We start from the raw sequence: 26,785 nt of genomic DNA on the forward strand, positions 1-26,785 counted from the left end.
GGGGGTTAGATACAGAGTAAAGCTCCCTCTACACCGTCCCCCACTCCCAGGGACAGGGGGTCAGATACAGAGTAAAGCTCCCTCTACACCGTCCCCCCCACTCCCAGGGACAGGGGGTTAGATACAGAGTAAAGCTCCCTCTACACCGTCCCCCACTCCCAGGGACAGGGGGTCAGATACAGAGTAAAGCTCCCTCTACACCGTCCCCCACTCCCAGGGACAGGGGGTTAGATACAGAGTAAAGCTCCCTCTACACCGTCCCCCCACTCCCAGGGACAGGGGGTTAGATACAGAGTAAAGCTCCCTCTACACCGTCCCCCCACTCCCAGGGACAGGGGGTTAGATACAGGGTAAAGCTCCCTCTACACCGTCCCCCACTCCCAGGGACAGGGGGTCAGATACAGAGTAAAGCTCCCTCTACACCGTCCCCCCACTCCCAGGGACAGGGGGTTAGATACAGAGTAAAGCTCCCTCTACACCGTCCCCCCACTCCCAGGGACAGGGGGTCAGATACAGAGTAAAGTTCCCTCTACACCGTCCCCCCACTCCCAGGGACAGGGGGTTAGATACAGAGTAAAGCTCCCTCTACACCGTCCCCCCACTCCCAGGGACAGGGGGTTAGATACAGAGTAAAGCTCCCTCTACACCATCCCCACTCCCAGGGACAGGGGGTTAGATACAGAGTAAAGCTCCCTCTACACCGTCCCCCACTCCCAGGGACAGGGGGTTAGATACAGAGTAAAGCTCCCTCTACACCGTCCCCCCACTCCCAGGGACAGGGGGTTAGATACAGAGTAAAGCTCCCTCTACACCGTCCCCCCACTCCCAGGGACAGGGGGTTAGATACAGAGTAAAGCTCCCTCTACACCGTCCCCCACTCCCAGGGACAGGGGGTCAGATACAGAGTAAAGCTCCCTCTACACCGTCCCCCCACTCCCAGGGACAGGGGGTTAGATACAGAGTAAAGCTCCCTCTACACCGTCCCCCCACTCCCAGGGACAGGGGGTCAGATACAGAGTAAAGCTCCCTCTACACCATCACCCCCATTCCCAGGGACAGGGGGGTTAGATACAGAGTAAAGCTCCCTCTACACCGTCCCCCCACTCCCAGGGACAGGGGGTTAGATACAGAGTAAAGCTCCCTCTACACCGTCCCCCACTCCCAGGGACAGGGGGTTAGATACAGGGTAAAGCTCCCTCTACACCGTCCCCCACTCCCAGGGACAGGGGGTTAGATACAGGGTAAAGCTCCCTCTACACCGTCCCCCACTCCCAGGGACAGGGGGTTAGATACAGAGTAAAGCTCCCTCTACACCGTCCCCCCACTCCCAGGGACAGGGGGTTAGATACAGAGTAAAGCTGAGGGAGTGGGCACTGTCGGGGGGAAGGAGAAAGGGGAGAGAGAGAGAGAGAGAGAGGGAAGAGAAAGGGGAGAGAGAGATGGAAGGAGAAAGGGGAGAGAGAGAGAGGGAAGGAGAAAGGGGAGAGAGAGATGGAAGGAGAAAGGGGAGAGAGAGAGAGGGAAGGAGAAAGGGGAGAGAGAGAGATGGAAGGAGAAAGGGGAGAGAGAGAGAGGGAAGGAGAAAGGGGAGAGAGAGAGATGGAAGGAGAAAGGGGAGAGAGAGAGAGGGAAGGAGAAAGGGGAGAGAGAGAGAGGGAAGGAGAAAGGGGAGAGAGAGAGAGAGAGAGGGAAGAGAAAGGGGAGAGAGAGATGGAAGGAGAAAGGGGAGAGAGAGAGAGGGAAGGAGAAAGGGGAGAGAGAGATGGAAGGAGAAAGGGGAGAGAGAGAGAGGGAAGGAGAAAGGGGAGAGAGAGAGAGGGAAGGAGAAAGGGGAGAGAGAGAGAGAGGGAAGGAGAAAGGGGAGAGAGAGAGAGAGAGAGGGAAGAGAAAGGGGAGAGAGAGATGGAAGGAGAAAGGGGAGAGAGAGAGAGGGAAGGAGAAAGGGGAGAGAGAGAGAGAGAGAGGGAAGGAAAAAGGGGAGAGAGAGAGAGAGAGAGGAGAAAGGGGAGAGAGAGATGGAAGGAGAAAGGGGAGAGAGAGATGGAAGGAGAAAGGGGAGAGAGAGATGGAAGGAGAAAGGGGAGAGAGAGAGAGGGAAGGAGAAAGGGGAGAGAGAGATGGAAGGAGAAAGGGGAGAGAGAGAGAGGGAAGGAGAAAGGGGAGAGAGAGATGGAAGGAGAAAGGGGAGAGAGAGAGAGGGAAGGAGAAAGGGAGAGAGAGAGAGAGAGAGAGGGAAGGAGAAAGGGGAGAGAGAGAGAGAGAGAGGGAAGGAGAAAGGGGAGAGAGGGGGAGGGGGGGATAGAGTGAGTGTGTAAATGGAGAGAGAGTCAGGGGCCTATTTACTGACAGCGGCAGCAGCTGCTGGTGGGGGGTGAGGCGGCGGAAGTGACGCATGGTCCCGCTGTCGGTGTGTGGGCGGAGCCTGGAGGGGGCGGGGTCTCTAGGTGTGTGGGCGGAGCCCTGCGGGAGGGGGAGGGGTCTCTCTGTCTGTGTGGGCGGAGCCCTGTGGGAGGGGGCGGGGTCTCTCTGTCTGTGTGGGCGGAGCCCGGCGGGAGGGGGCGGGGTCCCTCTGTGACTGTGTGTGGGCGGAGCCTGGCGGGAGGAGGCGGGGTCCCTCTGTCTGTGTGGGCGGAGCCCTGCGGGAGGGGGCGGGGTCTCTCTGTCTGTGTGGGCGGAGCCCTGTGGGAGGGGGCGGGGTCTCTCTGTCTGTGTGGGCGGAGCCCGGCGGGAGGGGGCGGGGTCCCTCTGTCTGTGTGGGCGGAGCCCGGCGGGAGGGGGCGGGGGTCCCCCTGTCTGTGTGGGCGGAGCCCGGCGGGAGGGGGCGGGGTCCCTCTGTCTGTGTGGGCGGAGCCCGGCGGGAGGGGGCGGGGTCCCTCTGTGACAGTGTGTGGGAGGAGCCCGGCGGGAGGGGGCGGGGTCCCTCTGTCTGTGTGGGCGGAGCCCGGCGGGAGGGGGCGGGGGTCCCCCTGTCTGTGTGGGCGGAGCCCGGCGGGAGGGGGCGGGGTCCCTCTGTCTGTGTGGGCGGAGCCCGGCGGGAGGGGGCGGGGTCCCTCTGTGACAGTGTGTGGGAGGAGCCCGGCGGGAGGGGGCGGGGTCCCTATGTCTGTGTGGGCGGAGCCCGGCGGGAGGGGGCGGGGTCCCTCTGTCTGTGAGGGCGGAGCCCGGCGGGAGGGGGCGGGGTCCCTCTGTCTGTGTGGGCGGAGCCCGGCGGGAGGGGGCGGGGTCCCTCTGTCTGTGAGGGCGGAGCCCGGCGGGAGGGGGCGGGGTCCCTCTGTCTGTGAGGGCGGAGCCCGGCGGGAGGGGGCGGGGTCCCTCTGTCTGTGAGGGCGGAGCCCTGCGGGAGGGGGCGGGGTCCCTCGGTGTCAGTGTGTGGGAGGAGCCCGGCGGGAGGGGGCGGGGTCTCTAGGTGTGTGGGCGGAGCCCTGCGGGAGGGGGCGGGGGCCCACTGTGACAGTGTGTGAGCGGGGCCGGGCTGGAGGGGGCGGGGTCCCCAGGTGTGTGGGCGGGGCCCGGCTGGAGGGGGCGTGGTCCCCATGTCTCTGTGTGTGAGCGGGGCCGGGCGTGAGAGGGCGTGGTCCCTCTGTCACGGTGTGTGGGTGGAGCCCGGCGGGAGGGGGCGGGGTCCTTAGGTGTGTGGGTGGAGCCCGGAGGGAGGGGGCGGGGTCAGGAGTCCGGAGCTGACGCCTGGTCCCTTTGTCACTGTGTGTGGGCGGAGCCCGGCGGGAGGGGGCGGGGTCCTTAGGTGTGTGGGCGGAGCCCGGCGGGAGGGGGCGGGGTCAGGCGGCCGGAGCTGACGCCTGGTCCCTCTGTCACAGTGGGTGTGGGCGGAGCCCGGCGGGAGGGGGCGGGGTCAGGCGGCCGGAGCTGACGCCTGGTCCCTCTGTGTGTCCTCGCGCGGGCGGCGGTGCGGTGCGGAGCGGATAGAGTGTGACACCGGCCGGAAGTGCCGGTCCGGGGGGGGAGTGTATTCAGGATGAACGTGTTCCGGTTGCTGGGTGACGTGTCCCACCTGGCGGCGGTGGTCGCGCTGGTGGTGAAAATATGGCGGAGCCGCTCGTGCGCAGGTCAGTCACGTGGCCGGGTCACATGACCACATATACATCACATATACATTATATATACATTATATACACACCCTATATACACCACGCACACCGGGGAGAGGGGTAATGTGTGTGTGTACATTATATATACATATACATTATATACACACCCTATATACACCACACACACCGGGGAGAGGGGTAATGTGTGTGTGTACATTATATATACATATACATTATATACACACCCTATATACACCACACACACCGGGGAGAGGGGTAATGTGCGTGTGTACATTATATATACATATACATTATATACACACCCTATATACACCACACACACCGGGGAGGGGGGTAATGTGCGTGTGTACATTATATATACATATACATTATATACACACCCTATATACACCACACACACCGGGGGGAGGGGTAATGTGCGTGTGTACATTATATATACATATACATTATATACACACCCTATATACACCACACACACCGGGGAGGGGGGTAATGTGCGTGTGTACATTATATATACATATACATTATATACACACCCTATATACACCACACACCCCGGGGAGGGGGGTAATGTGTGTGTGTGTGTACATTATATATACATATACATTATATACACACCCTATATACACCACACACACCGGGGAGGGGGGTAATGTGCGTGTGTACATTATATATACATATACATTATATACACACCCTATATACACCACACACACCGGGGAGGGGGGTAATGTGCGTGTGTACATTCTATATACATATACATTATATACACACCCTATATACACCACACACACCGGGGAGGGGGGTAATGTGCGTGTGTACATTCTATATACATATACATTATATACACACCCTATATACACCACACACACCGGGGAGGGGGGTAATGTGCGTGTGTACATTATATATACATATACATTATATACACACCCTATATACACCACACACACCGGGGAGGGGGGTAATGTGCGTGTGTACATTATATATACATATACATTATATACACACCCTATATACACCACACACACCGGGGAGGGGGGTAATGTGCGTGTGTACATTATATATACATATACATTATATACACACCCTATATACACCACACACACCGGGGAGGGGGGTAATGTGCGTGTGTACATTATATATACATATACATTATATACACACCCTATTTACACCACACACACCGGGGAGGGGGGTAATGTGCGTGTGTACATTATATATACATATACATTATATACACACCCTATATACACCACACACACCGGGGAGGGGGGTAATGTGCGTGTGTACATTCTATATACATATACATTATATACACACCCTATATACACCACACACACCGGGGAGGGGGGTAATGTGCGTGTGTACATTCTATATACATATACATTATATACACACCCTATATACACCACACACACCGGGGAGGGGGGTAATGTGCGTGTGTACATTATATATACATATACATTATATACACACCCTATATACACCACACACACCGGGGAGGGGGGTAATGTGTGTGTGTGTACATTATATATACATATACATTATATACACACCCTATATACACCACACACACCGGGGAGGGGGGTAATGTGTGTGTGTACATTATATATACATATACATTATATACACACCCTATATACACCACACACACCGGGGAGGGGGTAATGTGTGTGTGTGTACATTATATATACATATACATTATATACACACCCTATATACACCACACACACCGGGGAGGGGGGTAATGTGTGTGTGTACATTATATATACATATACATTATATACACACCCTATATACACCACACACACCGGGGAGGGGGGTAATGTGTGTGTGTACATTATATATACATATACATTATATACACGCCCTATATACACCACACACACCGGGGAGAGGGGTAATGTGTGTGTGTACATTATATATACATATACATTATATACACACCCTATATACACCACACACACCGGGGAGAGGGGTAATGTGTGTGTGTACATTATATATACATATACATTATATACACACCCTATATACACCACACACACCGGCTCTTGGCATGGGAGCACAGTGGTTAGCATTACTGCCTCACAGCAACACAAACCCAGGTTCAATTCCAGTCTTGGGCTGCTATCTATATGGAGCTCTTGGCATGGGAGCACAGTGGTTAGCATTACTGCCTCACAGCAACACAAACCCAGGTTCAATTCCAGTCTTGGGCTGCTATCTATATGGAGCTCTTGGCATGGGAGCACAGTGGTTAGCATTACTGCCTCACAGCAACACAAACCCAGGTTCAATTCCAGTCTTGGGCTGCTATCTATATGAGCTCTTGGCATGGGAGCACAGTGGTTAGCATTACTGCCTCACAGCAACACAAACCCAGGTTCAATTCCAGTCTTGGGCTGCTATCTATATGGAGCTCTTGGCATGGGAGCACAGTGGTTAGCATTACTGCCTCACAGCAACACAAACCCAGGTTCAATTCCAGTCTTGGGCTGCTATCTATATGGAAGCTCTTGGCATGGGAGCACAGTGGTTAGCATTACTGCCTCACAGCAACACAAACCCAGGTTCAATTCCAGTCTTGGGCTGCTATCTATATGGAAGCTCTTGGCATGGGAGCACAGTGGTTAGCATTACTGCCTCACAGCAACACAAACCCAGGTTCAATTCCAGTCTTGGGCTGCTATCTATATGGAGCTCTTGGCATGGGAGCACAGTGGTTAGCATTACTGCCTCACAGCAACACAAACCCAGGTTCAATTCCAGTCTTGGGCTGCTATCTATATGGATTCCTGATGAAGGGCTCATGCTCGAAACGTCGAATTCTCTATTCCTGAGATGCTGCCTAACCTGCTGTGCTTTGACCAGCAACACATTTGCAGCTGTGTACATTATATATACATATACATTATATACACACCCTATACACACCACACACACCGGGGAGGGGGGTAATGTGTGTGTGTACGTTATATATACATATACATTATATACACACCCTATATACACCACACACACCGGGGGGAGGGGTAATGTGTGTGTGTACGTTATATATACATATACATTATATACACACCCTATATACACCACACACACCGGGGAGAGGGGTAATGTGTGTGTGTACATTATATATACATATACATTATATACACACCCTATATACACCACACACACCGGGGGGAGGGGTAATGTGTGTGTGTACGTTATATATACATATACATTATATACACACCCTATATACACCACACACACCGGGGAGGGGGTAATGTGTGTGTGTACGTTATATATACATATACATTATATACACACCCTATATACACCACACACACCGGGGAGAGGGGTAATGTGTGTGTGTACGTTATATATACATATACATTATATACACACCCTATATACACCACACACACCGGGGAGAGGGGTAATGCGTGTGTGTGTACGTTATATATACATATACATTATATACACACCCTACATACACTACACACACCGGGGAGGGGGGTAATGTGTGTGTGTACATTATATATACATATACATTATATATACACCCTATATACACCACACACACCGGGGAGAGGGGTAATGTGTGTGTGTACATTATATATACATATACATTATATATACACCCTATATACACCACACACACCGGGGAGAGGGGTAATGCGTGTGTGTGTACGTTATATATACATATACATTATATATACACCCTATATACACTACACACCCCGGGGAGAGGGGTAATGTGTGTGTGTGAGTTATATATACATATACGTTATATATACACCCTATATACACTACACACCCCGGGGAGAGGGGTAATGTGTGTGTGTGTGCGTTATATATACATATACGTTATATATACACCCTATATACACTACACACGCCGGGGAGAGGGGTAATGTGTGTGTGTACGTTATATATACATACACATTATATATACACCCTATATACACTACACACGCCGGGGAGAGGGGTAATGTGTGTGTACATTATATATACATATACATTATATATACACCCTATATACACTACACACCCCGGGGAGAGGGGTAATGTGTGTGTGTACATTATATATACATATACATTATATATACACCCTATATACACTACACACGCCGGGGAGAGGGGTAATGTGTGTGTACATTATATATACATATACATTATATATACACCCTATAAACACTACACACACCGGGGAGAGGGGTAATGTGTGTGTGTGTATACATTATACATACACTATACACACTACACACACCGGGGAGAGGGGTAATGTGTGTGTTTACATTATATGTATGTACACATTATATATACACTATATACACTATACACACCGGGGAGAGGGGTAATGTGTGGGTATATATGCATTATATATACATATACGTTATATACACACTATATACACTACACACACTGGGGAGAGGGGTAATGTGTGGGTATATGTACATATACATTATATACACTACACACACTGGGGAGAGGGGTAATGTGTGTGTACATTATATACATATACATTATATATACACGCTATATACACTGGGGAGAGGGGTAATGTGTGTGTACATTATATATACGTGTACATTATTTATATATACACACACACACACACACCCTATATACACTATACACACCGGGGAGAGGGGTAATGTGTGTGTGTGTATACATTATATATACATATACATTATACATACACTGCATACACTACACACACCGGGGGAGAGGGGTAATGTGTGTGTATACATTACATATACGTATACATTATATATACACTATACACACCGGGGAGAGGGGTAATGTGTGTGAACATTATATATACATATACATTATATATACACCCTATATACACTACACACACCGGGGAGAGGGGTAATGTGTGTGTGTGTACGTTATATATACATATACATTATATATACCCTATATACACTACACACACCGGGGAGAGGGGTAATGTGTGTGTATACATTATATATACATATACATTATATATACGCCCTATATACACTATACACACCGGGGAGAGGGGTAATGTGTGTGTATGTACATTATATATACACATACATTATATATACACCCTATATACACTATACACACCGGGGAGAGGGGTAATGCGTGTGTATACATTATATATACACATACATTATATATACACCCTATATACACTATACACACCGGGGAGAGGGGTAATGCGTGTGTGTACATTATATATACATATACATTATATATACACCCTATATACACTATACACACGGGGGAGAGGGGTAATGTGTGTGTGTATACATTATATGTACATATACATTATATACACACCCTATATACACTACACACACCGGGGAGAGGGGTAATGTGTGTGTATACATTATATGTACATATACATTATATCTACACTATATACACTTTACACGCCGGGGAGAGGGGTAATGTGTGTGTATACATTATATATACATATACATTATATATACACCCTATATGCACTATACACACCGGGGAGAGGGGTAATGTGTGTGTATACATTATATATACATATACATTATATATACACCCTATATACACTATACACACCGGGGAGAGGGGTAATGTGTGTGTGTGTGCATTATATATACACATACATTATATATACACCCTATATACACTATACACACCGGGGAGAGGGGTAATGTGTGTGTGTACATTATATATACACATACATTATATATACACTCTATATACACTACACACACCGGTGGGAGGGGTAATGTGTGTGTGTACATTATATATACATATACATTATATACACACCCTATATATACTACACACACCGGGGAGAGGGGTAATGTGTGTGTGTGTACATTATATATACATATACATTATATACACACCCTATATACACTACACACACCGGGGAGAGAGGTAATGTGTGTGTGTACATTATATATACATATACATTATATACACACCCTATATACACTACACACCCCGGGGAGAGGGGTAATGTGTGTGTGTGCGTTATATATACATATACATTATATATACACCCTATATACACTACACACCCCGGGGAGAGGGGTAATGTGTGTGTGTGCGTTATATATACATGTACGTTATATATACACCCTATATACACTACACACGCCGTGGAGAGGGGTAATGTGTGTGTGTACGTTATATATACATACACATTATATATACACCCTATATACACTACACACACCGCGGAGAGGGGTAATGTGTGTGTACATTATATATACATATACATTATATATACACCCTATATACACTACATCCACCGGGGAGAGGGGTAATGTGTGTGTGTACATTATATATACATATACATTATATATACACCCTATATGCACTATACACACCGGGGAGAGGGGTAATGTGTGTGTATACATTATATATACATATACATTATATATACGCCCTATATACACTACACACACCGGGGAGAGGGGTAATGTGTGTGTGTACATTATATATACATATACATTATATATATATGCCCTATATACACTATACACACCGGGGAGAGGGGTAATGTGTGTGTGTGTGTGCATTATATATACACCCTATATACACTATACACACCGGGGAGAGGGGTAATGTGTGTGTTTACATTATATATACATATACATTATATACACACCCTATATACACCACACACACCGGGGAGAGGGGTAATGTGCGTGTGTACATTATATATACATATACATTATATACACACCCTATATACACCACACACACCGGGGAGAGGGGTAATGTGTGTGTGTACATTATATATACATATACATTATATACACACCCTATATACACCACACACACCGGGGAGGGGGTAATGTGTGTGTGTACATTATATATACATATACATTATATATACACCCTATATACACTACACACACCGGGGAGGGGGGTAATGTGTGTGTGTACATTATATATACATATACATTATATATACACCCTATATACACCACACACACCGGGGAGAGGGGTAATGTGTGTGTGTACATTATATATACATATACGTTATATATACACCCTATATACACTACACACACCGGGGAGAGGGGTAATGTGTGTGTGTACATTATATATACATATACATTATATATACACCCTATATACACCACACACACCGGGGAGAGGGGTAATGTGCGTGTGTACATTATATATACATATACATTATATACACACCCTATATACACTACACACACCGGGGAGAGGGGTAATGTGTGTGTGTACATTATATATACATATACATTATATACACACCCTATAAACACTACACACACCGGGGAGAGGGGTAATGTGTGTGTGTGCGTTATATATACATATACATTATATATACACCCTATATACACTACACACCCCGGGGAGAGGGGTAATGTGTGTGTGCGTTATATATACATATACGTTATATATACACCCTATATACACTATACACGCCGGGGAGAGGGGTAATGTGTGTGTACATTATATATACATATACATTATATATACACCCTATATACACTACACACCCCGGGGAGAGGGGTAATGTGTGTGTGTACATTATATATACATATACATTATATATACACCCTATATACACTACACACGCCGGGGAGAGGGGTAATGTGTGTGTACATTATATATACATATACATTATATATACACCCTATAAACACTACACACACCGGGGAGAGGGGTAATGTGTGTGTGTACATTATATATACATATACATTATATATACACCCTATATACACCACACACACCGGGGAGAGGGGTAATGTGTGTGTGTATACATTATACATACACTATATACACTACACACACCGGGGAGAGGGGTAATGTGTGGGTATATATGCATTATATATACATATACATTATAATATAAACACTATACACACTATACACACCGGGGAGAGGGGTAATGTGTGGGTATATATGCATTATATATACATATACATTATAATATATACACTATACACACCGGGGAGAGGGGTAATGTGTGTATATACATATACATTATATATACACACTATATATACTATACACACCGGAGAGAGGGGTAATGTGTGTGTACATTATATATACATATACATTATATATACACGCTATATACACTGGGGAGAGGGGTAATGTGTGTGTACATTATATATACATGTACATTATTTATATATATATACACACACACACACACACACACACACTTTATACACTTACACACACCGGGGAGAGGGGTAATGTGTGTGTATACATTATATATACATATACATTATATATACACGCTATATACACTGGGGAGAGGGGTAATGTGTGTGTACATTATATATACATGTACATTATTTATATATATATATATATATACACACACACACACCCTATATACACTATACACACCGGGGAGAGGGGTAATGTGTGTGTATACATGTACATTATATATACATGTACATTATAATATATACACTATACACACCGGGGAGAGGGGTAATGTGTGTATATACATGTACATTATATATACATATACATTATAATATATACACTATACACACCGGGGAGAGGGGTAATGTGTGTATATACATATACATTATATATACACACTATATACACTATACACACCGGAGAGTGGGGTAATGTGTATGTATACATTATATATACATATACATGATATATACATGCTATATACACTGGGGAGAGGGGTAATGTGTGTGTACATTATATATACATGTACATTATTTATATATATACACACACACCGGGGAGAGGGGTAATGTGTGTGTATACATTATATATACATATACATTATATATACACGCTATATACACTGGGGAGAGGGGTAATGTGTGTGTACATTATATATACATGTACATTATTTATATATATATACACACACACACACACACCCTATATACACTATACACACCGGGGAGAGGGGTAATGTGTGTGTGTGTGTGTATACATTATATATACATATACATTATACATACACTATATACACTACACACACCGGGGAGAGGGGTAATGTGTGTGTATACATTACATATACGTATACATTATATATACACTATACACACCGGGGAGAGGGGTAATATGTGTGTGTATATACATTATATATACATATACATTAAATATACACACTATATACACTATACACACCAGGGAGAGGGGTAATGTGTGTGTATACATGTACAATATATATACATATACATTATAATATATACACTATACACACCGGGGAGAGGGGTAATGTGTGTATATACATATACATTATATATACACACTATATATACTATACACACCGGAGAGAGGGGTAATGTGTGTGTACATTATATATACATATACATTATATATACACGCTATATACACTGGGGAGAGGGGTAATGTGTGTGTACATTATATATACATGTACATTATTTATATATATACACACACACACACACACACACACTTTATACACTTACACACACCGGGGAGAGGGGTAATGTGTGTGTATACATTATATATACATATACATTATATATACACGCTATATACACTGGGGAGAGGGGTAATGTGTGTGTACATTATATATACATGTACATTATTTATATATATATATATACACACACACACACACACACACCCTATATACACTATACACACCGGGGAGAGGGGTAATGTGTGTGTATACATGTACATTATATATACATGTACATTATAATATATACACTATACACACCGGGGAGAGGGGTAATGTGTGTATATACATGTACATTATATATACATATACATTATAATATATACACTATACACACCGGGGAGAGGGGTAATGTGTGTATATACATATACATTATATATACACTATATACACTATACACACCGGAGAGTGGGGTAATGTGTATGTATACATTATATATACATATACATGATATATACATGCTATATACACTGGGGAGAGGGGTAATGTGTGTGTACATTATATATACATGTACATTATTTATATATATACACACACACCGGGGAGAGGGGTAATGTGTGTGTATACATTATATATACATATACATTATATATACACGCTATATACACTGGGGAGAGGGGTAATGTGTGTGTATACATTATATATACATATACATTATACATACACTATATACACTACACACACCGGGGAGAGGGGTAATGTGTGTGTATACATTACATATATGTATACATTATATATACACTATACACACCGGGGAGAGGGGTAATATGTGTGTGTATATACATTATATATACATATACATTAAATATACACACTATATACACTATACACACCAGGGAGAGGGGTAATGTGTGTGTATACATGTACATTATATATACATATACATTATAATATATACACTATACACACCGGGGAGAGGGGTAATGTGTGTATATACATATACATTATATATACACACTATATATACTATACACACCGGAGAGTGGGGTAATGTGTATGTATACATTATATATACATATACATTATGTATATACACTATACACACCGGGGAGAGGGGTAATGTGTGTGTATATATACATATATACACGTGCGCACTGTACACACTGGTGAGAGGGGTAATGTGTGTGTGTGTGTATACATTATATACGCACACACACCATATACACTATACACACTGGGGAGGGGGGTAATGTGTATATACATTATATATACACTGGGGAGAGGGGTAATGTATATTGTATATACATTATATACACACCGGGGAGAGGCTTTGTGTGTGTGTGTGTACCCGGGGGAGGGGTAATGTATATTGTGTATATATACACACACCAGGGGGTGGGGTAATGTGTGTGTATATATACATTATATACACACCGGGGAGAGGGGTAATATATATATACATGCACACACATTACCCCTCTCCCTGGGTTAGAGAGAGAGAGAGAGGGTAAATCAGCCAGTGTTCCTGCTCCTGATCACTGCCCAGTGATCCCTGGGTTAGAGAGAGAGAGAGAGGGGGGAAATCAGCCAGGGTTCCTGCTCCTGATCACTGCCCAGTGATCCCTGGGTTAGAGAGAGAGAGGGGAAATCAGCCAGGGTTCCTGCTCCTGATCACTGCCCAGTGATCCCTGGGTTAGAGAGAGAGAGAGAGAGGGGGGGAAATCAGCCAGGGTTCCTGCTCCTGATCACTGCCCAGTGATCCCTGGGTTAGAGAGAGAGAGAGGGGAAATCAGCCAGGGTTCCTGCTCCTGATCACTGCCCAGTGATCCCTGGGTTAGAGAGAGAGAGAGAGGGGGGAAATCAGCCAGGGTTCCTGCTCCTGATCACTGCCCAGTGATCCCTGGGTTAGAGAGAGAGAGGGGAAATCAGCCAGGGTTCCTGCTCCTGATCACTGCCCAGTGATCCCTGGGTTAGAGAGAGAGAGAGAGAGGGGGGGAAATCAGCCAGGGTTCCTGCTCCTGATCACTGCCCAGTGATCCCTGGGTTAGAGAGAGAGAGAGGGGAAATCAGCCAGGGTTCCTGCTCCTGATCACTGCCCAGTGATCCCTGGGTTAGAGAGAGAGAGAGAGAGGGGGGAAATCAGCCAGGGTTCCTGCTCCTGATCACTGCCCAGTGATCCCTGGGTTAGAGAGAGAGAGGGGAAATCAGCCAGGGTTCCTGCTCCTGATCACTGCCCAGTGATCCCTGGGTTAGAGAGAGAGAGAGGGGAAATCAGCCAGGGTTCCTGCTCCTGATCACTGTGTGTTGGGGAGAGACTGCTGGTGAGGGTGTGCTGGTCTGTGGAGTCACCGCAGTGTGTCACTGGGTTAATCCATCGTGTCTCTCTCTCTCTCTCTCTCTCTCTTTGTCTCTCTCTCTCTCTCTCTGTCTCTCTCTCTCTCTTTCTTTCTCTCTCTCTGTCTCCCTCTCTCTCTCTCTCTGCTGTTCAGGAATATCGGGGAAGAGTCAGCTGCTGTTTGCGCTGGTGTTCACCAGCCGTTACCTCGACCTGTTTACTAACTTCATCTCGCTGTACAACACCTGTATGAAGGTAAAAAGGGTGGGGTGTGGTGGGGTGGGGAGTGTGTGTGTGTATGTGTATGTGTGTGTGTGTGTGCGCGCGCGCGCGCGCCCGTGTGTGTGTGTGTGTGTATATGTGTGTGTGTATGTGTGTGTGTGTGTATATGTGTGTGCGCGCGCACGTGTGTGTGTGTAAGAGAACCAGACTGTCCCCCCTCTCCGTGTGACCCAGACTCCCCTCTCCCCGTATGATCCCGACTCTTTTTCTCCCCCCCCCTTAAAACCCCATGCCCCGTCTCGTTCTGGACTCCCCCCACCCCAGGTCGGGGGGGAGGGGGTGGGGGGAAGCCCTTGTCCGTGCCCCCTCTCGGGATTTTGGATAAACCTCTACATGAGGTCCCCTCCCCCACCCTCAGCCTCCGACTCTCCAGGGAAAACAGCCCCCCAGCCTCTCCCTGCAGCTCAAACCCTCCCTCGTCCCTTGTAAATCTTTCCCGGACCCTCCCGCAACATCCTTCCCATAGGAGGGAGACCGGAACTGCAGGCGATATTCCAGCAAGCAGCCCCTCACCCCATGTCCTGTCCAGCCGCAACATGACCCCTCCCACCCCCTAGCTCCCTGTACTCAGTACTCTGACCAATAATATCTATATATACATATACATTATATACACACACACACACACGCGAGGAGAGGGGTAATGTGTGTATATATATGTTATACACACACACACACACGGGGAGAGGGGTAATGTGTGTATATATACGTTATATACACACACACACACACGGGGAGAGGGGTAATGTGTGTATATGTACGTTATACACACACACACACACACACACACACACATGGGGAGAGGGGTAATGTATGTGTATATACGTTATACACACACACACACATGGGGAGAGGGGTAATGTGTGTATATACGTTACACACACACACACACACACATGGGGAGAGGGGTAATGTGTGTGTATATACGTTATATACACACACACACACGGGGAGAGGGACCCTTCCAGCACGGCCGGGTTTGCCCCCTACACCCCTGGGGGGGACCCAGACCGTTCACCGTGTGTCAGTCCGGCCCCCCGACACCTCGCGTCTGTCGAGGTTAGGCTCCCATCTGCCACCCCCCAGCTCCCTGGTCAATGGGGCCCAGGCTGTCCGGGAGAATGGTGATGCAGTGGGCATGAGGTGTGATGATGTAGAGGGAGCTTTACTCTGTATCTAACCCTCCCTGTCCCTGGGGAGTGGGGGACGGTGTAGAGGGAGCTTTACTCTGTATCTAACCCCCTGTCCCTGGGGAGTGGGGACGGTGTAGAGGAAGCTTTACTCTGTATCTAACCCCCTGTCCCTAGGAGTTGGGGATGATGTAGAGGGAGCTTTAATCTGTATCTGACCCCTTGTCCCTGGGAGGGTTTGATGGGGGACAGTGTCGAGGAAGTTTTACGCTGTATCTAACTCGGTGCTGTCTATGGGAATGTTTGATAGGGGATCGATGTAGAGGAAGCTTTCCCCTGTCCATGGGAGTGTTTGATGGGGGGATGGTGTAGAGGGAGCTTTCCCCTGTCTCTAACCCGGTGCTGTCCCTGGGAGATGGGTGTAGAGTCTCTAACCCGGTGCTGTCCCTGGGAGGTCGGTGTAGAGTCTCTAACGCAGTGCTGTCCCTGGGAGATGGGTGTAGAGTCTCTAACCCGTTCCTGTCCCTGGGAGATGGGTGTAGAGTCTCTAACCTGGTGCTGTCCCTGGGAGATGGGTATAGAGTCTCTAACCCGGTGCTGTCCCTGGGAGATGGGTATAGAGTCTCTAACGCAGTGCTGTCCCTGGGAGATGGGTGTAGAGTCTCTAACCCGGTCCTGTCCCTGGGAGATGGGTGTAGAGTCTCTAACCCGGTGCTGTCCCTGGGAGATGGGTGTAGAGTCTCTAACCCGGTGCTGTCCTTGGGAGATCGGTGCCGAGTCTCTAACCTGGTGCTGTCCCTGGGAGATGGGTGTAGAGGGAGCTTTCCCCTGTCTCTAACCCAGTGCTGTCTCTGTGATGCTCTGTTCTGTACAGGTTGTCTATATCGGTTGCGCGTATGCCACTGTGTGGATGATATACTCCAAGTTCCGGGCCACCTACGATGGGAATCATGACACGTTCCGTATCGAGTTCCTGGCTATCCCGACGGCCATCTTGGCATTTCTCGTCAACCATGACTTCACTCCCCTCGAGGTAGGAATACCCACTTCCCTCGCTCCCTCACTCCCTCCCTCCCTCCCTCCCTCCCGGTGCCCAGTACTGAGGGAGGGCCGCACTGTCGGAGGGAGATGGATAGACTCTAGGCCTTGAGCTCCATAACCCAGGCCCACACTCCCTCCCTCCCTCCCTCCCGGTGCCCAGTACTGAGGGAGGGCCGCACTGTCGGAGGGAGGTGGATATACTCTAGGCCTTGAGCTCCATAATCCAGGCCCACACTCCCACACTCCCTCCCTCCCGGTGCCCAGTACTGAGGGAGGGCCGCACTGTCGGAGGGAGATGGATATACTCTAGGCCTTGAGCTCCATAATCCAGGCCCACACTCCCTCCCTCCCGGTGCCCAGTACTGAGGGAGGGCCGCACTGTCGGAGGGAGGTGGATATACTCTAGGCCTTGAGCTCCATAATCCAGGCCCACACTCCCTCCCTCCCTCCCTCCCTCCCGGTGCCCAGTACTGAGGGAGGGCCGCACTGTCGGAGGGAGATGGATATACTCTAGGCCTTGAGCTCCATAACCCAGGCCCACCCTCCCTCCCTCCCGGTGCCCAGTACTGAGGGAGGGCCGCACTGTCGGAGGGAGGTGGATATACTCTAGGCCTTGAGCTCCATAATCCAGGCCCACACCCCCTCCCTCCCTCCCTCCCGGTGCCCAGTACTGAGGGAGGGCCGCACTGTCGGAGGGAGGTGGATATACTCTAGGCCTTGAGCTCCATAATCCAGGCCCACACTCCCTCCCCCCCGGTGCCCAGTACTGAGGGAGGGCTGCACTGTCGGAGGGAGATGGATATACTCTAGGCCTTGAGCTCCATAATCCAGGCCCACACTCCCTCCCTCCCTCCCTCCCGGTGCCCAGTACTGAGGGAGGGCTGCACTGTCGGAGGGAGATGGATATACTCTAGGCCTTGAGCTCCATAATCCAGGCCCACACCCCCTCCCTCCCTCCCTCCCGGCCTGCTGTATTTTAACAGTCTGCTCGTTTCCCTCAGATAATGTGGACCTTCTCCATCTACCTGGAGTCAGTGGCCATTCTGCCCCAGTTATTCATGGTCAGTAAGACGGGGGAGGCTGAGTCAATTACCAGTCACTACCTGTTCTCCCTGGGGATGTACCGCACCCTGTACCTCCTAAACTGGATCTACCGCTACTACAGCGAAGGGTTCTTCGATCTGATCGCCATTGTAGCTGGGATTGTTCAGAGCATTCTGTACTGCGATTTTTTCTACCTGTACATCACAAAAGGTCAGTATACCCTCTGTACGGACCAGGGGGGGGAATGGGACGGTGTGACTCTCTCTCTCTGGGACAGACCCTGTGTACGGCCCAGGGGGGGAATGGGACGGTGTGACTCTCTCTCTCTGGGACAGACCCTGTGTACGGCCCAGGGGGGAATGGGACGGTGTGACTCTCTCTCTCTCTGGGACAGACCCTGTGTACAGACCAGCGGGGGGAATGGGACGGTGTGACTCTCTCTCTCTGGGACAGACCCTGTGTACGGCCCAGGGGGGGGAATGGGACGGTGTGACTCTCTCTCTCTCTGGGACAGACCCTGTGTACAGACCAGCGGGGGGAATGGGACGGTGTGACTCTCTCTCTCTGGGACAGACCCTGTGTACGGCCCAGGGGGGGGAATGGGACGGTGTGACTCTCTCTCTCTGGGACAGACCCTGTGTACGGCCCAGGGGGGGAATGGGACGGTGTGACTCTCTCTCTCTGGGACAGACCCTGTGTACGGCCCAGGGGGGGGAATGGGACGGTGTGACTCTCTCTCTCTGGGACAGACCCTGTGTACGGCCCAGGGGGGAATGGGACGGTGTGACTCTCTCTCTCTGGGACAGACCCTGTGTACGGCCCAGGGGGGGAATGGGACGGTGTGACTCTCTCTCTCTCTGGGACAGACCCTGTGTAGGGACCAGGGGGGGAATGGGACGGTGTGACTCTCTCTCTCTCTGGGACAGACCCTGTGTACGGTCCAGGGGGGGAATGGGACGGTGTGACTCTCTCTCTCTCTGGGACAGAACCTGTGTACGGTCCAGGGGGGGAATGGGACGGTGTGACTCTCTCTCTCTCTGGGACAGACCCTGTGTACGGCCCAGCGGGGGGAATGGGACGGTGTGACTCTCTCTCTCTCTGGGACAGACCCTGTGTACGGCCCAGGGGGGGAATGGGACGGTGTGACTCTCTCTCTCTGGGACAGACCCTGTGTACGGCCCAGGGGGGGAATGGGACGGTGTGACTCTCTCTCTCTGGGACAGACCCTGTGTACGGCCCGGGGGGGGAATGGGACGGTGTGACTCTCTCTCTCTCTGGGACAGACCCTGTGTACGGACCAGGGGGGGAATGGGACGGTGTGACTCTCTCTCTCTCTGGGACAGACCCTGTGTACGGACCAGGGGGGGAATGGGACGGTGTGACTCTCTCTCTCTCTGGGACAGACCCTGTGTACGGCCCAGGGGGGGGAATGGGACGGTGTGACTCTCTCTCTCTGGGACAGACCCTCTGTACGGACCAGGGGGGGAATGGGACGGTGTGACTCTCTCTCTCTGGGACAGACCCTGTGTACGGCCCAGGGGGGGAATGGGACGGTGTGACTCTCTCTCTCTCTGGGACAGACCCTGTGTACGGCCCGGGGGTGGAATGGGACGGTGTGACTCTCTCTCTCTCTGGGACAGACCCTGTGTACGGCCCAGGGGGGGGAATGGGACGGTGTGACTCTCTCTCTCTCTGGGACAGACCCTGTGTAGGGACCAGGGGGGGGAATGGGACGGTGTGACTCTCTCTCTCTGGGACAGACCCTGTGTACAGACCAGGGGGGGGAATGGGACGATGTGACTCTCTCTCTCTGGGACAGACCCTGTGTACAGACCAGGTGGGGGAATGGGACGGTGTGACTCTCTCTCTCTGGGACAGACCCTGTGTACGGCCCAGGGGGGGAATGGGACGGTGTTACTCTCTCTCTCTCTGGGACAGACCCTGTGTACGGCCCAGGAGGGGGAATGGGACGGTGTGACTCTCTCTCTCTGGGACAGACCCTCTGTACGGCCCAGGGGGGGAATGGGACGGTGTGACCCTCTCTCTGGGACAGACCCTGTGTACGGCCCAGGGGGGGAATGGGACGGTGTGACTCTCTCTCTCTCTGGGACAGACCCTGTGTACGGCCCAGGGGGGGGAATGGGACGGTGTGACTCTCTCTCTCTCTGGGACAGACCCTGTGTACGGCCCAGGGGGGGGAATGGGACGGTGTGACTCTCTCTCTCTCTGGGACAGACCCTGTGTACGGACCAGGGGGGGAATGGGACGGTGTGACTCTCTCTCTCTCTGGGACAGACCCTGTGTACGGACCAGGGGGGGAATGGGACGGTGTGACTCTCTCTCTCTCTGGGACAGACCCTGTGTACGGCCCAGGGGGGAATGGGACGGTGTGACTCTCTCTCTCTCTGGGACAGACCCTGTGTACGGCCCAGGGGGGAATGGGACGGTGTGACTCTCTCTCTCTGGGACAGACCCTGTGTACGGCCCAGGGGGGAATGGGACGGTGTGACTTTCTCTCTCTCTGGGACAGACCCTGTGTACGGCCCAGGGGGGGAATGGGACGGTGTGACTCTCTCTCTCTCTGGGACAGACCCTGTGTACGGCCCAGGGGGGAATGGGACGGTGTGACTCTCTCTCTCTCTGGGACAGACCCTGTGTACGGCCCAGGGGGGGAATGGGACGGTGTGACTCTCTCTCTCTCTGGGACAGACCCTGTGTACGGCCCAGGGGGGGAATGGGACGGTGTGACTCTCTCTCTCTCTGGGACAGACCCTGTGTACGGCCCAGGAGGGGAATGGGACGGTGTGACTCTCTCTCTCTCTGGGACAGACCCTGTGTACGGCCCAGGGGGGGAATGGGACGGTGTGACTCTCTCTCTCTCTGGGACAGACCCTGTGTACGGCCCAGGGGGGGAATGGGACGGTGTGACTCTCTCTCTCTCTGGGACAGACCCTGTGTACGGCCCAGGGGGGGAATGGGACGGTGTGACTCTCTCTCTCTGGGACAGACCCTGTGTACGGCCCAGGGGGGGAATGGGACGGTGTGACTCTCTCTCTCTCTGGGACAGACCCTGTGTACGGCCCAGGGGGGGAATGGGACGGTGTGACTCTCTCTCTCTCTGGGACAGACCCTGTGTACGGCCCAGGGGGGGGAATGGGACGGTGTGACTCTCCCTCTCTCTGGGACAGACCCTGTGTACGGCCCAGGGGGGGAATGGGACGGTGTGACTCTCTCTCTCTCTGGGACAGACCCTGTGTACGGCCCAGGGGGGGAATGGGACGGTGTGACTCTCTCTCTCTGGGACAGACCCTGTGTACGGCCCGGGGGGGGAATGGGACGGTGTGACTCTCTCTCTCTCTGGGACAGACCCTGTGTACGGCCCAGGGGGGGAATGGGACGGTGTGACTCTCTCTCTCTGGGACAGACCCTGTGTACGGCCCAGGGGGGGGAATGGGACGGTGTGACTCTCTCTCTCTCTGGGACAGACCCTGTGTACGGCCCAGGGGGGGAATGGGACGGTGTGACTCTCTCTCTCTCTGGGACAGACCCTGTGTACGGCCCAGGGGGGGAATGGGACGGTGTGACTCTCTCTCTCTCTGGGACAGACCCTGTGTACGGCCCAGGGGGGAATGGGACGGTGTGACTCTCTCTCTCTCTGGGACAGACCCTGTGTACGGCCCAGTGGGGGAATGGGACGGTGTGACTCTCTCTCTCTCTGGGACAGACCCTGTGTACGGCCCAGGGGGGGAATGGGACGGTGTGACTCTCTCTCTCTGGGACAGACCCTGTGTACAGACCGGGGGGGGAATGGGACGGTGTGACTCTCTCTCTCTCTGGGACAGACCCTGTGTACGGCCCAGGGGGGGGAAATGGGACGATGTGACTCTCTCTCTCTGGGACAGACCCTGTGTACAGACCAGGGGGGGAATGGGACGGTGTGACTCTCTCTCTCTGGGACAGACCCTGTGTAGGGACCAGGGGGGGAATGGGACGGAGTGACTCTCTCTCTCTGGGACAGACCCTGTGTACGGCCCAGGGGGGGGAATGGGACGGTGTGACTCTCTCTCTCTCTGGGACAGACCCTGTGTACGGACCAGGGGGGGAATGGGACGGTGTGACTCTCTCTCTCTCTGGGACAGACCCTGTGTACGGACCAGGGGGGGAATGGGACGGTGTGACTCTCTCTCTCTCTGGGACAGACCCTGTGTACGGCCCAGGGGGGGGAATGGGACGGTGTGACTCTCTCTCTCTGGGACAGACCCTCTGTACGGACCAGGGGGGGAATGGGACGGTGTGACTCTCTCTCTCTGGGACAGACCCTGTGTACGGCCCAGGGGGGGAATGGGACGGTGTGACTCTCTCTCTCTCTGGGACAGACCCTGTGTACGGCCCGGGGGTGGAATGGGACGGTGTGACTCTCTCTCTCTCTGGGACAGACCCTGTGTACGGCCCAGGGGGGGGAATGGGACGGTGTGACTCTCTCTCTCTCTGGGACAGACCCTGTGTAGGGACCAGGGGGGGGAATGGGACGGTGTGACTCTCTCTCTCTGGGACAGACCCTGTGTACAGACCAGGGGGGGGAATGGGACGATGTGACTCTCTCTCTCTGGGACAGACCCTGTGTACAGACCAGGTGGGGGAATGGGACGGTGTGACTCTCTCTCTCTGGGACAGACCCTGTGTACGGCCCAGGGGGGGAATGGGACGGTGTTACTCTCTCTCTCTCTGGGAGAGACCCTGTGTACGGCCCAGGAGGGGGAATGGGACGGTGTGACTCTCTCTCTCTGGGACAGACCCTCTGTACGGCCCAGGGGGGGAATGGGACGGTGTGACCCTCTCTCTGGGACAGACCCTGTGTACGGCCCAGGGGGGGAATGGGACGGTGTGACTCTCTCTCTCTCTGGGACAGACCCTGTGTACGGCCCAGGGGGGGGAATGGGACGGTGTGACTCTCTCTCTCTCTGGGACAGACCCTGTGTACGGCCCAGGGGGGGAATGGGACGGTGTGACTCTCTCTCTCTCTGGGACAGACCCTGTGTACGGACCAGGGGGGGAATGGGACGGTGTGACTCTCTCTCTCTCTGGGACAGACCCTGTGTACGGACCAGGGGGGGAATGGGACGGTGTGACTCTCTCTCTCTCTGGGACAGACCCTGTGTACGGCCCAGGGGGGGAATGGGACGGTGTGACTCTCTCTCTCTGGGACAGACCCTCTGTACGGACCAGGGGGGGAATGGGACGGTGTGACTCTCTCTCTCTGGGACAGACCCTGTGTACGGCCCAGGGGGGGAATGGGACGGTGTGACTCTCTCTCTCTCTGGGACAGACCCTGTGTACGGCCCGGGGGTGGAATGGGACGGTGTGACTCTCTCTCTCTCTGGGACAGACCCTGTGTACGGCCCAGGGGGGGGAATGGGACGGTGTGACTCTCTCTCTCTGGGACAGACCCTGTGTACGGCCCAGGGGGGAATGGGACGGTGTGACTCTCTCTCTCTCTGGGACAGACCCTGTGTACGGCCCAGGGGGGGAATGGGACGGTGTGACTCTCTCTCTCTGGGACAGACCCTGTGTACGGCCCAGGGGGGGAATGGGACGGTGTGACTCTCTCTCTCTCTGGGACAGACCCTGTGTACGGCCCAGGGGGGGAATGGGACGGTGTGACTCTCTCTCTCTCTGGGACAGACCCTGTGTACGGCCCAGGGGGGGAATGGGACGGTGTGACTCTCTCTCTCTCTGGGACAGACCCTGTGTACGGCCCAGGGGGGAATGGGACGGTGTGACTCTCTCTCTCTCTGGGACAGACCCTGTGTACGGCCCAGGGGGGGAATGGGACGGTGTGACTCTCTCTCTCTCTGGGACAGACCCTGTGTACGGCCCAGGGGGGAATGGGACGGTGTGACTCTCTCTCTCTCTGGGACAGACCCTGTGTACGGCCCAGGGGGGGAATGGGACGGTGTGACTCTCTCTCTCTCTGGGACAGACCCTGTGTACGGCCCAGGGGGGGAATGGGACGGTGTGACTCTCTCTCTCTGGGACAGACCCTGTGTACGGCCCAGGGGGGGAATGGGACGGTGTGACTCTCTCTCTCTGGGACAGACCCTGTGTACGGCCCAGGGGGGGAATGGGACGGTGTGACTCTCTCTCTCTCTGGGACAGACCCTGTGTACGGCCCAGGGGGGAATGGGACGGTGTGACTCTCTCTCTCTGGGACAGACCCTGTGTACGGCCCAGGGGGGAATGGGACGGTGTGACTCTCTCTCTCTCTGGGACAGACCCTGTGTACGGCCCAGGGGGGGAATGGGACGGTGTGACTCTCTCTCTCTCTGGGACAGACCCTGTGTACGGCCCAGGGGGGGAATGGGACGGTGTGACTCTCCCTCTCTCTGGGACAGACCCTGTGTACGGCCCAGGGGGGGGAATGGGACGGTGTGACTCTCTCTCTCTCTGGGACAGACCCTGTGTACGGCCCAGGGGGGGAATGGGACGGTGTGACTCTCTCTCTCTCTGGGACAGACCCTGTGTACGGCCCAGGGGGGAATGGGACGGTGTGACTCTCTCTCTCTGGGACAGACCCTGTGTACGGCCCAGGGGGGGAATGGGACGGTGTGACTCTCTCTCTCTGGGACAGACCCTGTGTACGGCCCAGGGGGGAATGGGACGGTGTGACTCTCTCTCTCTCTGGGACAGACCCTGTGTACGGCCCAGGGGGGGAATGGGACGGTGTGACTCTCTCCCTCTGGGACAGACCCTGTGTACGGCCCAGGGGGGGAATGGGACGGTGTGACTCTCTCTCTCTCTGGGACAGACCCTCTGTACGGCCCAGGGGGGGAATGGGACGGTGTGACTCTCTCTCTCTCTGGGACAGACCCTGTGTACGGCCCAGGGGGGAATGGGACGGTGTGACTCTCTCTCTGGGACAGACCCTGTGTACGGCCCAGGGGGGGGAATGGGACGGTGTGACTCTCTCTCTCTCTGGGACAGACCCTGTGTACGGCCCAGGGGGGGGAATGGGACGGTGTGACTCTCTCTCTCTCTGGGACAGACCCTGTGTACGGCCCAGGGGGGGAATGGGACGGTGTGACTCTCTCTCTGGGACAGACCCTGTGTACAGACCAGGGGGGGAATGGGACGGTGTGACTCTCTCTCTCTCTGGGACAGACCCTCTGTACGGACCAGGGGGGAATGGGACGGTGTGACTCTCTCTCTCTCTGGGACAGACCCTGTGTACGGCCCAGGGGGGGAATGGGACGGTGTGACTCTCTCTCTCTGGGACAGACCCTGTGTACGGCCCAGGGGGGGAATGGGACGGTGTGACTCTCTCTCTCTGGGACAGACCCTGTGTACGGCCCAGGGGGGGAATGGGACGGTGTGACTCTCTCTCTCTGGGACAGACCCTGTGTACGGCCCAGGGGGGGAATGGGACGGTGTGACTCTCTCTCTCTCTCTGGGACAGACCCTCTGTACGGCCCAGGGGGGGAATGGGACGGTGTGACTCTCTCTCTCTCTGGGACAGACCCTGTGTACGGCCCAGGGGGGG

General features: G+C 52.1%; 2 protein-coding genes across 2 annotated transcripts in view; one reads left to right on the forward strand and one right to left on the reverse strand.

Moving 5' to 3' along the window:
* The window catches only part of LOC132814008 (zinc finger CCCH domain-containing protein 13-like), a 34,684-nt gene extending 31,149 nt beyond the window's left edge, over nucleotides 1–3,535 (reverse strand). Inside the window, exon 1 of the mRNA XM_060823330.1 lies at nucleotides 3,205–3,535. Within this exon, the coding sequence (XP_060679313.1) occupies nucleotides 3,205–3,535 (331 nt within the window). The remainder of the gene's footprint in view (nucleotides 1–3,204) is intronic.
* Nucleotides 3,536–3,854: 319 nt separating this feature from the next.
* LOC132814009 (ER lumen protein-retaining receptor 1) lies at nucleotides 3,855–19,458 on the forward strand (the record flags this gene model as incomplete). The annotated part of the gene is made up of 4 exons (XM_060823331.1): nucleotides 3,855–4,064; nucleotides 15,906–16,006; nucleotides 18,038–18,196; nucleotides 19,206–19,458. Coding segments are annotated over exons 1-4 (604 nt in total), but the record flags the coding sequence as incomplete, so codon positions are not given.
* Between the last annotated feature and the right edge of the window lie 7,327 nt (nucleotides 19,459–26,785).

Source organism: Hemiscyllium ocellatum, unplaced genomic scaffold (genome assembly GCF_020745735.1).
Source record: "Hemiscyllium ocellatum isolate sHemOce1 unplaced genomic scaffold, sHemOce1.pat.X.cur. scaffold_607_pat_ctg1, whole genome shotgun sequence".
NCBI lineage: Eukaryota > Metazoa > Chordata > Chondrichthyes > Orectolobiformes > Hemiscylliidae > Hemiscyllium > Hemiscyllium ocellatum.